General features: G+C 33.5%; 1 protein-coding gene across 1 annotated transcript in view; it reads right to left on the reverse strand.

Moving 5' to 3' along the window:
• LOC123705469 (titin-like) overlaps window positions 1-11,960 on the reverse strand; it is a 65,915-nt gene extending 53,955 nt beyond the window's left edge. The window contains exons 1-11 of the mRNA XM_045654248.1: window positions 11,921-11,960; window positions 6,859-11,391; window positions 5,515-6,426; window positions 5,024-5,073; window positions 4,480-4,565; window positions 4,091-4,311; window positions 3,637-3,711; window positions 3,445-3,549; window positions 1,293-2,302; window positions 548-605; window positions 129-167 (exon numbers count right to left, since the gene is read on the reverse strand). Coding sequence (XP_045510204.1) covers window positions 129-167; window positions 548-605; window positions 1,293-2,302; window positions 3,445-3,549; window positions 3,637-3,711; window positions 4,091-4,311; window positions 4,480-4,565; window positions 5,024-5,073; window positions 5,515-6,426; window positions 6,859-11,391; window positions 11,921-11,960 — 7,129 coding nt within the window. The remainder of the gene's footprint in view (window positions 1-128; window positions 168-547; window positions 606-1,292; window positions 2,303-3,444; window positions 3,550-3,636; window positions 3,712-4,090; window positions 4,312-4,479; window positions 4,566-5,023; window positions 5,074-5,514; window positions 6,427-6,858; window positions 11,392-11,920) is intronic.
• Window positions 11,961-15,996: the final 4,036 nt, after the last annotated feature.

Genomic DNA, 15,996 nt, shown 5'->3' on the forward strand with positions numbered 1-15,996 from the left:
TATTATAATTGCAAAGCCGTGTTATTAAAATTAGATTCTTATTAATTTATAAATTATTATGGCCGAAGTTAATTAGCATGAGCCAACATTCATTAATAATCTATATCTCATAAAGTTAAATAACCTACCTTTTTTACTTATTTTATCTTCCGATATCTTCAATGTGTCTGAAAGAACATCAGAATGAATTAAATTTAAGACAATGATCCCACAAAGGATTTTTAATATTACTAATTGATTTTAGAGGAGTATTTGCTGAAATTCATTTTTTGATTGAAGTTATACTTCTTTTGGCGCGATGGAGAAAAATGATGAGAGTGAATTTTTACGATGCGCGTGCACACCGACACCTAAATTTAACAGCATGAAGTTAGTTCTAGGTGGTATGAAAATTGATAACTATGTTCAAGTTGTATATTCTATAGTATTTTTCCATACGCCAAAGAAGTATAACTTCTAACGCGTGTACATAAGTCCACAAACTCTTTTTTTATAATAATATATGTATAGTACAGGCTAATGTAGTATATGTATGTATATAAGTTACCTTTGTGAATTTCTGGGGCATGCATTTCAGCTTTTTCTTTTACTTCAGTCTCTATTGTCTGAAACCATATCATACCATGATAAAACAAGGTTAATGAGGCAACAATTCGTTTTTTTTTGGAAATAATAAACTGTGTATTTTTGTAGGAAGAATAAAATCGTGAGGAGCACTGATTTATTCATAATGTGCTTATACTCAATTATGTATTGTTAAAAAATATAATAACACAAATTAAAACAATATCAGGGCCTAATACGGAATAATTGTGTTATATGAATGGATTTAATATATACCTATATTTTTTATGTTATTGACTAGCTTTTATTTTTAGTAGTGTCTAAAGTTTTCGAATCAAAATCTATACATGTTAATATATATATAAATCTCGTGTCACAATTTTTGTCCTCAATGGACTCCTAAACCACTAACCGATTATAATAAAATTGGCACACCATGTGCAGTTCAATCCAATTTGAGAGATAGGATAGTTTAAATCTGATCTCAAATCGTTTTAGAGAAAGCGGGCGAAGCCGCGGGTGGTAAGCTAGTATAGTTTAAAAAAGAAAGTCGTGTTAGTTACACCACGTGTAAACCGACTGAATTGATTTTAATGATTCTTGTTTAGTTGAGTTCGTATCTACTAGGGTTAGGATAACTAACTGATAAAAATAAAATTTCGACAAGATAATATTGTAGTAGGTACATGTTGTTTACGTTGATTATGTAGAAAATGCAAATGAATTACCTCATGCGCTCCCTTTTGTTCCCATGAACGAGGCGTAAAATCTTCTGGGTACAAATGAGCTATTACTTCTTCCACTGAAGTATGTTTCATTTCCACCATTTTCATGAAAGCTTTAAAACCAACCTTCGCTGCAATAATATCCTCACTTTCCGCAGTTTCTTCCGTAAGTACTTCTGTAATAAGGGCCCCGTGGCCCTGTCTTTCCACTAATTGTACTAATGCCGATTGTGACTGTGGTACCCTTAATGAAGGAAAATGTTCTGATTCATATAAGATTTCAATTTCTTCAACAGTAACACCATTTCTTAACATATATCCAATAGTAGCAAGCTCACGTAAGGGCGACTCTCCGGGACCAAATTCCTTAGCATTGATTACTTCTAATAATTCATTCACTTCTGCGATCAAATGTGAATCAGATAAGACTTTCTTGGTTTGTATTTTTTCCAAATTGTACGAAGTCTTTTCAAATGACTCAACTGATTCATCTTTAGTCTCCTCAGATGTTATTATATAATCGTGAGGAGTGATCTTTGGTTCAATATTTTCGGGTTTTCTTTGCACAGATTTCTTTACTTTAGTCTCAACTTTCTTGGAAGTGGCAACATCCACAGTTTCAACATAATCTAGTTCCTTTACAGACATGATTGCCTTCTCTTCTTTAGCTTCTACTATATGATCAGGCTGTTCCATAACATCTACTTCTGTTTTGATTACGGACGAAGATGTTTCTTCAATTAATGTTTCAGCTTTAGCTTCTTCTATTGTGTCCTGTTTCAGTGATTTCACTCTTTTCTTTTTAATCTTTTCAAACTTTTCATCAGCTTCAAATACTTGTAATGTTGCCCTTGTTATTGCCATGCCAACATCACTCACTGCTTTGCAGCTGTATGATCCCTCAGATTTCTTTGCTACTTTTTTAACCTTACATATAGTTCTATTATCCTTAGTTTCAATTTGGAAGCTGCTATCTGTCATTATCGGTTTTTCATCTTTATACCAAATAATTTCTGTAAAAAAAATGATATTTATTACTCATAGATTACATCTGACTATTGCGGTATAATTGAATCCCACCAAAAACATTTTCATGTAAAATGTTGCCAAGACGAGCCCATATGACTCGCACTGTCAAAAAGTTATCAGATCTCATGTAGAGCGAAGCTTCTAACACTACACGCCCTAACTCTACAAGGCCTAACTTCACAAACTCTACACCTTAGTCAAAATATGTGGCTTGGCCATTTCGCTACATTCACAGCGGCGTAAGGTGAAAAATTAATTCACTGTGCATTACTTTTGTGTTATACAATAGTTCTTGTAGTAACGAACGGCCAAGCCACATATTTTGACTAAGGTGTAGAGTTTGTGAAGTTAGGCCTTGTAGAGTTAGGGCGTGTAGTGTTAGAAGCTTCGCTCTACATGAGATCTGATAACTTTTTGACAGTGCGAGTCATATGGGCTCGTCTTGGCAACATTTTACATGAAAATGTTTTTGGTGGGATTTCATTTATTTTTGTTAGTTGTTTGTAACAAAATTTTATAAGTATGTCGATTAAAGTTTTAATTTTTTTTTAACAAGGAGTACCTATACATATATATATCTAGGGGAACCAAGTTTTAGATTATTAGATTAGACCTCTAGCGTCATCAAAATTTAATTTAAAATTACAGGTCTCATAAAAACTCCCATCCCCTAGTTTAAGGGGTTGGGGGATGAAAGTTACAAGTTTTATAATTTTTTTGTTGTTTGTGTGCTAATACTAGCTTACATACAAAATTTCAGCTTTCTAGGACATTAGGAAATACCTTAAGAATTTTGATGATCATCAGTGAGTCAGTGACGAAATTAGCGTTTTTTAGATATAAATAAAATCTGAAGTATAAAAGCTAATGTAATTAAAACTTAATATTATGTTCAATAAGTCCGCTATTGACAATATATCCCGAAAATTTTGTTGATCTAGCATAATCCAAACCCAAGTTATGAGGGTTCAAAAAAACGTCGAAGCGCTTCGAGAAAAGGTAGGTAGTGCCCGTGCTTGTTCGCTTGGCTCGTCTTGGCGGGGGCACTACCGTGCCCCCAGATCTTATAATTAATTACATCATTAGGTATAGGTTACTTCTAATGAAATTACATAAATAGTCTCACCTGGCTGGGGATTTCCACTAAATATAGCATCAAAGGTGACGGTTTCTCCTTCCTGAACACGTTCAGATAATATATTTTGTACGAAAGTTGGAACTGATTGAGTGGCTAAAAAAACACCAGTAAGTAATTATAAAATATATTGTGTTAAATATTACTCATTTTTGTACATACATTATAATATAAAAATCTAACCTTGTAATGCAGCTTGTAATTCTTCCATATGTGTTACCCATTCGGGCTTCCTGTATTCCTTGGTGCCGATAAGACCTTTAACATAAAATAACGTTATAACTTATTTATATTACGAGTTATTAGGTATATATTATATAATGATATATATTATATACTCAGTGTTTTATTATGAGTGATTTTATTCATCTAAAGATTCTTGGTGATCATTTTATTGCCATAGTGTGAAATCATTATTATTATTATTTTGTGTTTCGTTCGTTTGTGTAAATGTCAATAGTACACGAAATCAGGGGATATAGGATAAGGATTATTTAGGGCAGTACTCGCGGAAGAAATAAGCTGAAAAATATAACCAAATACACAATTAGAATAATATGATAACGATCAATACAACGATAGATATGAATGTCATTAGGTCGCATAACTTCTACTTTCATATCTTCTATAAACTCACTCTGAACGGATAATGCAGCTACTGTGGTAGTAACACCAAGTGGATTGTAAGCCTCAAACTTTATATCTCCTGTGTCTTCCTGGAGCACTTGAGGAATAATCAAAACAGATGTACCATCTTCCATTTCTTCCATTTGATACTGCTTGGAGTGCTTTATTATAACCCCTTTTTTCATCCATCTTATCTGAGGTTTTGGTACGCCGACTGCTTTAGCTTCAAATCTGTGAAAAAGACCATAGATTAACCTCGTACCACATATTCTGGTATCACACATAAATTGCACATTGATTATATTAATTTCAATAGATCAAGCAAAATTTGATTCTGTAATTCTTTATTAATAAAATGTGCAACGCTTTATTTCATATTTCAATGGATGCTAGTATTACCTTGTCAATTCGCCTTCATTTGATTTCACTACCGTTGGCAGTGCTTTAACTATTTTCGGTGCAAATTCTTCGATATCACTTGTTTTCTATAATTAAATAAAGCATAATAAATATATTTTTTTACATAAAGAACTAGAAAGAAAGAAAGAAATCAGTATCATTAAAAGTTTGTAGTCTTTAGGACATATTAAATATGAGAAACAGTTAACAAAGTGCAGTTGTGGCTCAATAGTGAGGACTTCTGACTTAATATCGATTAGGGGTCCCGGGTCCGAGACCAGGCTTTACACAATGTAACCAACTTTTCTTGCCAGAAGGTTCTTCTAGAAGAAGATATGTAGAAGCGACAGTTAGAATAGATCAAAGTAAAACAATTGTATACACACTCATATTCATAAGCAATCACTATTTAATTTTACAAGAAAAATAATTAAACCTCAACCCTCATTACAGTTTAATTCTTTTTTTTAAACCAAGATACATAATAAATTTAATAATATAGCATAGTATAGTCATAAATTCTTATGCTTTTTCAGAACCCTACCTCGTCACTCAAGAGATCCTCTTCTGAAGCACTGGGTACGTATTCATAGGCTGAAAACAAAAAATAAAATAAAATGTCTAGATATTATGTTTATTCATTTCCATGGTTTGTTAGGTAACTGAATGTGATGGATTTTTTTCAATGTGAATTATAAAATGTGGTCCATAAAAGCTTTGTATTTGTGTGTAAGTGCATTAGCAAAATAAAGAAAAGCTATATTTTGTTAAGCATTTTATTGTACACTTGTTACGTGTAAAAATAACAAAAAAGGTGCTCAACAAACAATTTAACTAGTATAATAGACTACAAAATCAGCCCTGTGCCTCATAATAACTTTTAATCAAATAAATGCTCATCGCTCTAATGTGGATAATGCTAAAGCTTGTAAGAATAATTAATTAAATTTGCCTTTATCATGTCTGTTTTATTCATGCAATTTTAGTTAATGGATGTATTTGACATGCTTTCAAAAAAATTGGAAGTTTGTCTACCTTCCACATTAACTACACAATCATTGGTACATTGCCCAAACTCGTTTGTAGCTACACATTTGTAGATTCCTGTCATTTCGGGGAAAGCTTCTTTTATGCATAATTCACATAATCCAGATTCCTGTCTGCCGATAGTGACATCTCTAGCCACCTCTAACAACTTTTCATGATGAAACCATTCTATTTTTGGCCAAGGCTCTCCCACGACTGTACAGCTTAATAAAATAGGATCACCATCCATAACTGTTGTCGGTTTTAAATGATCAATAAATTTAGGTGGTTCTCCTAAAACATTATCGACTGCATCGCTCACAACGAAAAGCGAAGCAGAAGATGAAACAGATCCAGAAAAGTTTTCGGCTCTGCATGTTATAATGCCTTCCAAATTATTTGTAATATTTTCAATACATAAACAAGAAATATTATCTTTGCTGGTAACATACATATTTCGTATCTTATTTTGTTTAATATATGTGCTGACTTCTCTGTTACCCAAAAACCATTGGAATGATGCACAGGGATTTGAGGTAACCTCAGTTTCTAAAAGTATGACATCTCCTAATCGCACAAATTTGGGTTGTAAAGGCCTTATGAATACCGGAGGATTAACGTTTTCTACGCCAACGGATTTATTTAATTTCACTGTTGAGGCAGACTTTGCTACGATATTATTATTTTCTAATATAACTTCATATTTGCCAATTTTTTTTTTATCAGCGTGTCTTATTTTTACTATAGACTTTCCAGTTTCCGTGTGAATTATACAGTCATCATTTTCTTCAATAGCTTTGTTATTCATGAACCATGTAATGCTACTAACAGTTTTTGGATTAAACATAACCGTAAGTTCAAAATTGTCATGTTCATTCACGACTGCGGCTTGGAGAGGTTGTATAATTATAGGCCCAATTTCTGGAAAGAGGTTTCTGATGGTAAATACTAAGGATAAAATCGCAGTTTTCTACTACAATTAAGACTAGAAAATTGCTTATTGGCACCATATAACAGATTTTGTTTAAAATAGACAAATTATAATAATATCCAACGTTACAAATATACAACGTGATCCATTTTAAATATATTTTATGATGATCTGAACATCTGAACTTAAATTTCAATTAGTAATAAACCATATAATTTAATAAATTAAATTACGTTTTATATATTTAAATTACATATAATATGTTATTTTATACAAATTATAATATTTTCATATAATACCTCTATTATGTGTGTTTGGTATAACGTTTGAGTTACACAACAGACAAAAAGTAATGAGTAGAATACGTGTACTTGACAAATCCTTTTAAAAATGTCGATAAATGCATAAAATTAATAACTTACCTTTTTCAGAACTTTTTTGCAATTCGGTTTCTTTTTCCAATGACACTTTCTTAACTACCTTCTTCTTTTTTATGACTTTTTCGTTATGAGTAATAACTTCATCTACAACATCTGTAAATTGGTCCTCCTGAGATTCTTTTTTCTCTTCAGGCTCTTCCGATTTGACAACAACCTCTTCAACAACTTTTATTTTATTTGATTTAATTTCTTCAACAATGTTTTCTTCATGCTTTATTGGCTTAAGTTCTACATTTTCTGGTTTTTCTTCTTTAGGCTTCCTCTTAACTTCTGGCTTCTGTTTTAATGAGGGCACTTGTATTTCTTCTTTTGGCGTATCTTCTTTCGGCTCTTCTTTATGAGGTATTGGTTTGAGTATTACCTCCTCTCCTGGTTGTTCCTCTTTAGGTTTTCTTTTACCTGTTGGCCATTTGACATCGGCTGGAGAGGGTTCCTCAATAATCTTTTCTTTTTTCACGGGCTTGAGTTTTATTTCTTCAGGTTTTTCTTCTTCCGATTTTTCTTTTTTAGGAACTGGTTTAAGCTTAACTTCCTCTTGAGGTAGTTCCTCTTTCGGTTTTCTTTTGCCAGTGCGCCAAGTAACTTCATCTGGTTTAATCTCCTCAACAGGTTTTTCTTTGTCTTTTTGAACTGGTTTTAATTGTACTTTGTCCAGTGTTTCTTCTTCTGGTTTCTCCACTTTCGGTGTCGGTTTGAGATTAACTTCTTCTACTAGTCGCTCGTCTTTTGGCTTTCTTTTACCGGTACGCCATGATATTTCTTGTGATTTCACCTCTTCAATAGACTCTTCCTTTTCTTTTAGAACCGGTTTGAGTTCTTCATCTTTAGATTGATCTTCTTCCGGTCTCTCTTTCTTTGGGACCGGTTTGAGTATAACCTCTTCCTCTGGTTGTTCTTCCTTTGGTTTCCTTTTTCCAGTACGCCATGATATTTGTTCTGGTTTAAGCTCCTCAATTGGCATTTCCATTTCTTTTGGAACTGGTTTCAGTTGTACTTCTGCCTGTTTTTCTTCCTCCGGTTTTTCTCCCCTGATTATTGGTTTGAGACTCACTTCCTCCACTGGTTGTTTTTCTTTTGGCTTTTTACTTTTTAGCTTAGTTACGTCTTCTGGAAGACTTTCATCAATAGGTTTGTGTTTTGGTGCAGGCACTTCCACTTTTGCTTTTGGTATTTCCTCTTCCGGAAGTTGTTTCTTAGGTACTGGTTTCAGTTTAATCTCTTCTTCTGGTTGTTCCTCTTTGGGTTTTCTTTTACCTGTTGGCCATTTGACATCTTCTGGAGTGGTATCTTCCACAATCTTTTCTTTTCTCACGGGCTTCAGTTTAACTTCTTCTGGCTTTTCTTCTTGTGGTTTTTCCTTTCTAGGAATTGGTTTGAGAGTAACCTCTTCCTCTGGTTGTTCTTCCTTCGGTTTTCTTTTACCCGTTGGCCATTTGACATCTTCTGGAGTGGTATCTTCCACAGTCTTCTGTTTTTGTACGGGCTTCAGTTTTACTTCTTCTGGCTTTTCTTCTTGTGCTTTTTCCTTTCTAGGAATTGGTTTGAGAGCAACCTCTTCCACTGGTTGTTCTTCCTTTGGTTTTCTTTTACCCGTTGGCCATTTGACATCTTCTGGAGTGGTATCTTCCACAGTCTTTTGTTTTTGTACAGGCTTCAGTTCTACTTCTTCTGGCTTTTTTTCTTGTGCTTTTTCCTTTATAGGAATTGGTTTGAGAGCAACTTCTTCCACTGGTTGTTCTTCCTTCGGTTTCTTTTTACCAGTGCGCCAAGTTACTTCTTCTGGTTTCTTTTGTTCCGTAGGCTTTTCTCTATCAAGATCTTGTTTAGATTGTTCCTCTTCCAGCTTTTCTACCTTCAGTACAGGTCTAAGACTAACATCTTCAGTCGGTTTTTCTTCCTTTGGCTTCCTTTTACCTGTAAGCCACGATACTTCTTCAGGTTGGACCTCTTCCAAGGACTTTTCCGTATCTTTTCGGAATGGTTTAAGTTTAATGTCATCCGGTTTTTCTTCTTCTTGTTTTTCTTCCTTTGGAATTGGCTTAAGATTTACTTCCTCGGCAGATTGTTCTTCTTTGGGCTTTCTTTTACCAGTGCGCCAAGATACTTCCTCTGGTTTGGTCTCTTCAATGGGCTTTACCTTGTCTTTTCGTACTGGTTTAAGATTAATTTCATCCAGTTTTTCTTCTTGCGGTTTTTCCTTTCTTGGTATCGGTTTAAGAATAACCTCTTCTGCTGGTTTTTCCTCCTTTGGCTTACGTTTACCAGTACGCAATGCTACTTCTTCGGGTTGAATTTCTTCAAGTGGTTTTCCTTTTTCGCGCTTTACTGGTTTAAGCTCCACCTTTTCAGGCTCTATAATATCTTGAGGCTTCTTCTCTCTGGGCACTGGTTTTAACACAACTTCAACTAGTGAGTTTTCTTCTTGAGACTGTCTTTTACCTTTTGACCAAGTTACTTCATCTGGCACTCTCTCATCTAAGGGTCTTTGTTTTTCTGTAGGCATCTCTTTAGACTTCTCTTCCTCTGGTTTCTCTTCCTTAGGTATGGGTTTAAGTATAACTTGCTCTACTGGTTGGCCCTCTTGAGGCTTTCTTTTACCAGTACGCCACGATACTTCTTCTGGTTTGGTCTCTTCAATGGGTTTTATTTTGTCTTTTTGTACTGGTTTAAGGTGACCTATCTCCCGTTTATCTTCTTCCGGCTTCTCCATCTTCGGTATAGGTTGGAGTATAACTTCATCTACTGCTTGTTCCTCCTTTGGCTTTTTCTTACCAGTACGCCAAGAAACTTCTTCTGGTTTGGCCTCTTCAATAGGCTTTACCTTGCCTTTTTGAACTGGCTTAAGATTAACTTCATCCAGTTTTTCTTCTACCGGTTTGTCTTTTCTTGGCACTGGTTTAAGAATAACCTCTTCAGCTGGTTGTTCTTCCTTTGGCTTACGTTTTCCAGTACGCCAGGCTACTTCTTCGGGTTGAATTTCTTCAACTGGTTTTCCTTTTTCACGCTTTACTGGTTTTAGCTCTACCTTTTCAGGCTCCACTCTATCTTCAGATTTCTTCACTCTGGGTACTGGTTTGAGCACAACTTCCTCTATTGGTCTTTCTTCTTGAGGCTTCCTTTTACTCTTTTGAAAAGTTTCTGCATCTGGCACACTGTCAGCTAAGGGCTTTTGTTTCGCTGTAGGCACCTGTGTATCTTTATGTTTCTCTTCCTCTGATTTCTCTTTCTTGGGTATAGGTTTGAGAGTAACTTCGTCTTCTGGTTGCTTCTCTTTAGGTTTTCTTATTCCTGTTGGCCATTTGACATCTTCTGGAGAAGCATCTTCAATAGTCTTCTCTTTTTTGACAGGCTTCAATTTTGTTTCTTCCGGTTTTTCTTCTTGCGGTTTTTCTTTCCTAGGAATCGGCTTAAGACTTACCCCCTCCACATGTTCTTCTTTGGGCTTCCTTTTACCGGTACGCCAAGTGACTTCTTCTGGTTTATTCTCTTCAATGTGCTTTACTTTATCTTTATGAAATGGTTCAAGTATAACTTCTTCCGGATTTTCTTCATCCGATTTTTCCTTTCTTGGTTCCGGTTTAAGAAGTACTTCTTCTGTTGCTTGTTCCTCCTTTGAGACACGTTTACCAGTGCGCCACGATACTTCTTCCGATTGAATTTTTTCAACGTGTTTTTCTTTTTCGCGCATTACTGGCTTTAACTCAACTTGCTGCGGTTTTTCTTGCTCTTGTAATTTATCCGATTTTACTTGAATACCATCTTTAATGATGTTCTGTATTCTTTCGCCTTCTTCAACAACTTTTAAAATTATGGTATTTTCCTCTGAGGTAATACTTTCATCAATTACCACTGTCTCTACATTATCAAATTGTTTCTTTTGTACTGGTTTTAAGTGGACTTTTTCTAATTGTTCTTTTGGTTTTGAAGATTTATCTGTCTTTGTTGGTCTTAATTTTATTGCCTCCTGTGTCCAAGGTATAGTTTCTTTAGTTGTCCCAAAACTGACATCAGATTTATCTTTTACATTAACATCTTTCTTTACAGTTAATGAATCTTCAGACTCATCTACATGTACAATTGTACTATCATCTATCTCATGGATCCTTTGAATTTCTTTGTCTTTTTCACTTCTTTGTTTACGCCAATTTTTAGCTTCAACAGTAGTATCATTTTTATTGATTACTTCACTTTTATCTATACGGAGAATATTTGAATCCTCTGAGGATCTGAAAACATCATTAGTAATATTTGAATCCTTGCGCTGTTTTCTCCAGTGCTTTGTTTCAAGAACTGCCTCGTCCTTTAATTGAATACTTTTTTCAATTCCACTTGAACGCCATGGTACTCTTGCAATCTGTTTTGCTTGAATATCTTGAACATTATCAACCCTTAAAATACTTGTCTCTTCAGTGGATGTTTGAACTATACGATTTGAAATTCCAGCCACACTTGTGGTTTTATCCTTGTTATCTATTATATCTTGAGGTGTAGTTCTCTTTGTGATTTTAACAGATTCTGAAAAAGTAAAATACAAAAAATTATTAAGTAACATTAATTTGTTTTCTAGCTTCAATATTCCATTAATTTAATATTTTAGTTAAAGTGGCTTTTAAAAAAAACATTAATTTATAATATTATATTAACCTCATTCAACATATATTTTCAATGATATTAATTAATTTTTTTGAATGTTTTAAGGTTCATTACAAATATTAATAAACAGTTAAATATTGCAATGGTATATTATTTTGGGTAAACACTATTTGCAAATATAATATTTATATGATATTGAACAATATTATAAATATTTTGTCTAAATAATGGGTTATGTGCAACTTAACCAATTAGGGGCAATAAAATTCAAACACATGGAATGTAAAAATATAATGTAAGCCTCTGAGTTAATTATTTACCTAGATTATTATTTAAAATAATTTTTATTAAGAAGACTTGTTAAGATTTTTAAAAATGCAGAGTTATAATGGTGATAATGATATACCTTTTTTTTTAATTCGAATAGGTAGACATTTGACCACAGTCTCACCTGATGGAAAGCGGTGACGCGGTCTATGGTGGTAAATCATGTCTACCTAGAAAATGCCTATAACCTACATACAACAATTTAATTAAACCAGTTCACTTCGATCTATAGATATGAATACTTGTATATTATATTAATGTGAAATAGTTTGTACTTAATTAGTTTGCGATTGTTGTTTGGAATTTCGGAGAAAATTTTTAAAACACTTTTATCAACAGAAAACTAGAATATTCATGACTTTTTTGTAATCTAAGATTCATGAGTGTTAATAATGTTTTTCTAGTATTCCTTCTGGATCATGGTGACGCAGTGACTTAAGAGGTTGTATATATGTATAAACAAGTTCAAATTCAATTTTGGGCCAATTTTTCCGAATTAGACTCAGTAAATTTAACATCAAGGATTATTAACCAAATTATGTAAGTACTCAAAACCTCTATGGGTATCTTCTATGGTAAACTGTACGTCTTATCAATAACAACAAGTACCTATTTGTTTTTATAATATAACTAGCTTATCGCCCGCGGCTTCGCCCGCTTTCTCTAAAACGACCTATCTCTCAAGTTGGATCGAACTACACATGGTGTGCGAATTTTATTATAATCGGTGTGGTTTAGGATTCCATTGAGGACAAACATTTTGACACGAGATTTATATATATTAAGATTATTATTGATACAAAAAGCAAAATCTCGGCTAGTTAGTTAAATTTCGCATAATACTAATTTATGAACACATAAGTTTAGATTCTACAGAACGTAGGTTCTACCTACCCTCTTATTAACGTTTCAGTTGTAAGTTTTGTATATCAGTCTAAGTAGGTAGGTACCTTTGTAAATATGCACCTTGAAAGTTTAGTAATTACTAATTGGTAATTTAGTAGGTAGTTGTTTTGAAAATTCCTTGTAAATTCGATCCCACCAAAAACATTTTCATGTAAAATGTTGCCAAGACGAGCCCATATGACTCGCACTGTCAAAAAGTTATCAGATCTCATGTAGAGCCAAGCTTCTAACGCTACACGCCCTAACTCTACAAGGCCTAACTTCACAAACTCTACACCTTAGTCAAAATATGTGGCTTGGCCATTTCGCTACATTCACAACGGCGTAAGGTGAAAAATTAATTCACTGTTCATTACTTTTGTGTTATACAATAGTTCTTGTAGTAGCGAACGGCCAAGCCACATATTTTGACTAAGGTGTAGAGTTTGTGAAGTTAGGCCTTGTAGAGTTAGGGCGTGTAGCGTTAGAAGCTTGGCTCTACATGAGATCTGATAACTTTTTGACAGTGCGAGTCATATGGGCTCGTCTTGGCAACATTTTACATGAAAATGTTTTTGGTGGGATTTCATTTCTTTTTGTAAGTTGTTTGTAACAAAAATTTTTTTTATTTTTTTCTTCTTTTTTTGGGGTGTATTTCTTGCACATCAGAGACGCCTTTTTTTATAGCCCAATCTCTTGTCAAGGACATTTTATTTTTATTTTTAGCTACTTTGTGGACGTAAGAGGCAGGAGACGTTCGCAACACCTATTCATTAATATTTATATGATCTGATCTGAAGTATATTATGTCTCAATATATGTCGATTAAATTTTTAATTTTTTTTAACAAGGAGTACCTATACATATATATATCTAGGGGAACCAAGTTTTAGATTATTAGATTAGACCTCTAGCGATATCAAAATTTAATTTAAAATTACAGGTCTCATACAAACTCCCATCCCCTAGTTTAAGGGGTTGGGGGATGAAAGTTACAAGTTTTATAATTTTTTTGTTGTTTGTGTGCTAATCCTAGCTTACATACAAAATTTCAGCTTTTTAGGACATTAGGAAATACCTTAAGAATTTTGATGATCATCAGTGAGTCAGTGACGAAATTAGCGTTTTTTAGATATAAATAAAATCTGAAGTATAAAAGCTAATGTAATTAAAACTTAATATGTTCAATAAGTCCGCTATTGACAATATATCGCGAAAATTTTGTTGATCTAGCATAATCCAAACCCAAGTTATGAGGGTTCAAAAAAACGTCGAAGCGCTTCGAGAAAAGGTAGGTAGTGCCCGTGCGCTTTGCTTTCGCTTGGCTCGTCTTGGCGGGGGCACTACCGTGCCCCCAGATCTTGGAAAAGGTGTTGTGATATCAGATATCGTATTGACAATAATAATTGAGTATTCGTATTGACAGTTGTTAAAACTGAGCTGTCATTGCTTGAAGCAGAAAATAATATGCTAAGCGTAGTTAATTACATTAACCATGGGTTCAATAGTAGTAAACTAATAAAAAAATAAGTAGGTCTGGTTACACTTCTACCCGGGACATTTGGCTATCACCGGATGGCGAAATTCAGAAATAACGCCGTCATCTTGATAACAGTCTTTTGTTGATAGTTCGTTGCAAATCTGTTGCTTGGTGCGGTTATAAATTATACCCATTATATGGTATATTTTATACCCTATAATGAAAAACCAATTTTCAATAATTTTAATAAAAAGTTCAATAATTTTACTAAGTAATACCATTTCAATAATCCTAACTATGTATGTGTATGTATTGTTTATGTATGTAATCATAACTTCATCGCTGGACGCTGATGCGCTAGCTACAATAGCTGAAGAAATTTGAGTAGGTAAAGTTTCCTAAAAACTACAAGATCAGATAAATTCTCTAACAAACAAGAAACAAACATTGAGCTATTATTACAATGTATAGAGGAGACACCACGAACAAAATCTGTGCGCCAAGCGCGGCGGCTCGGGGCGTCTAGTGAGTAATAGATTAAGCGATGTCATCGACTCACCACCATAGAGGTGAAATTATTTACTATATGCATATAGTAAATAATTTTTTTATTAATAATTAACTTTACACAAGTACGTCGAATCACGCGTGGTAGGGATAAGAAAAAGATGGCGCGTAACGGAAAAATGTCACGCGTAACGAAAAAATGTTACACTAAATTTTTTTCCAACCCCAATAACGAAGTTTCTCTTCAATAAATAATTATTAATAAACTTATCAATAATTAAAACCAATCAATGTACTTAACAAAAAAAAAAAATGATACGTAGGTAATTTATTTTCATATTTTAACCTTTTTTCAAATAATATCCACAGTACAATATTTTTCTAAATGTGTAAAATTATTATTTTCTACTATAATAATATGGGTACCTACTTTACTAGGGTTAATAACTTGAGCAGTGTGAATTTGAGTAAGCGACAAAAAAACTAAACAAGGGACAAAATATATTAATACCACAATTAAACAGTTCTCTCGATTTGCAGATCTTTTGAAATTTTCTTGAAGGTGAAAAAATAAAAAAATTACATTTTTGCAAATTGCATAAAGTTCCGGATCGCGTATGAGGTTGCAAATTTGTAAATGCATCAGAATAGATGTTTTCGAAGTTTGCAACCAAGTTCCAAAATTTTTGTAATTATTCCCAGACCACCTTACTCGAAAAAATGACCACGAATTAAAAATAATTATAAATAGACATGTTCTGGTCAACAAAAAGGTTGGAAATTTATTCAACCGTACGGTATATTTTTCCGATATCTGTGTCAATTTTGCAGAACTTTTGGAACGTTTTCATTCAGTTTAATAAAAAAAAAAAACATTAATATTCAATATCAAAAGATGTTCCGTACATTGAGATTGGTTGCAAATTTAATACGTATATTATTTATACGTATATACCTATATCGAAAACTTCCCCAAGTTTGCAGAACTTTTGAAATTTTTTTCACGACTATACAGCAAAAAATAATTTAATTCCGGACTGTGGACAAGGTTGCAAAATGAGATTTATTGTTGTCCCAAATCCCAATGTACCATTCACTTGACTGAAGTTTGAAAACTTTTGCAATTATTGTGAATTGATATTGACTGACTGGAATATATTGGGTACTTAATAACTAATCTACACATTTAATAAAATCGTAGGAAAGTCAAAACTGCAACAAGTATGATTTTTTTTTAAATCATACTTGGGGCGTGATTTACAATAAATACCGGAGTCAAAAATATAGTTATTAGAATTTTTGTGTTTGACTGTGTATTTGTCTGTTTG

The sequence above is a fragment of the Colias croceus genome, chromosome Z (genome assembly GCF_905220415.1).
Source record: "Colias croceus chromosome Z, ilColCroc2.1".
NCBI lineage: Eukaryota > Metazoa > Arthropoda > Insecta > Lepidoptera > Pieridae > Colias > Colias croceus.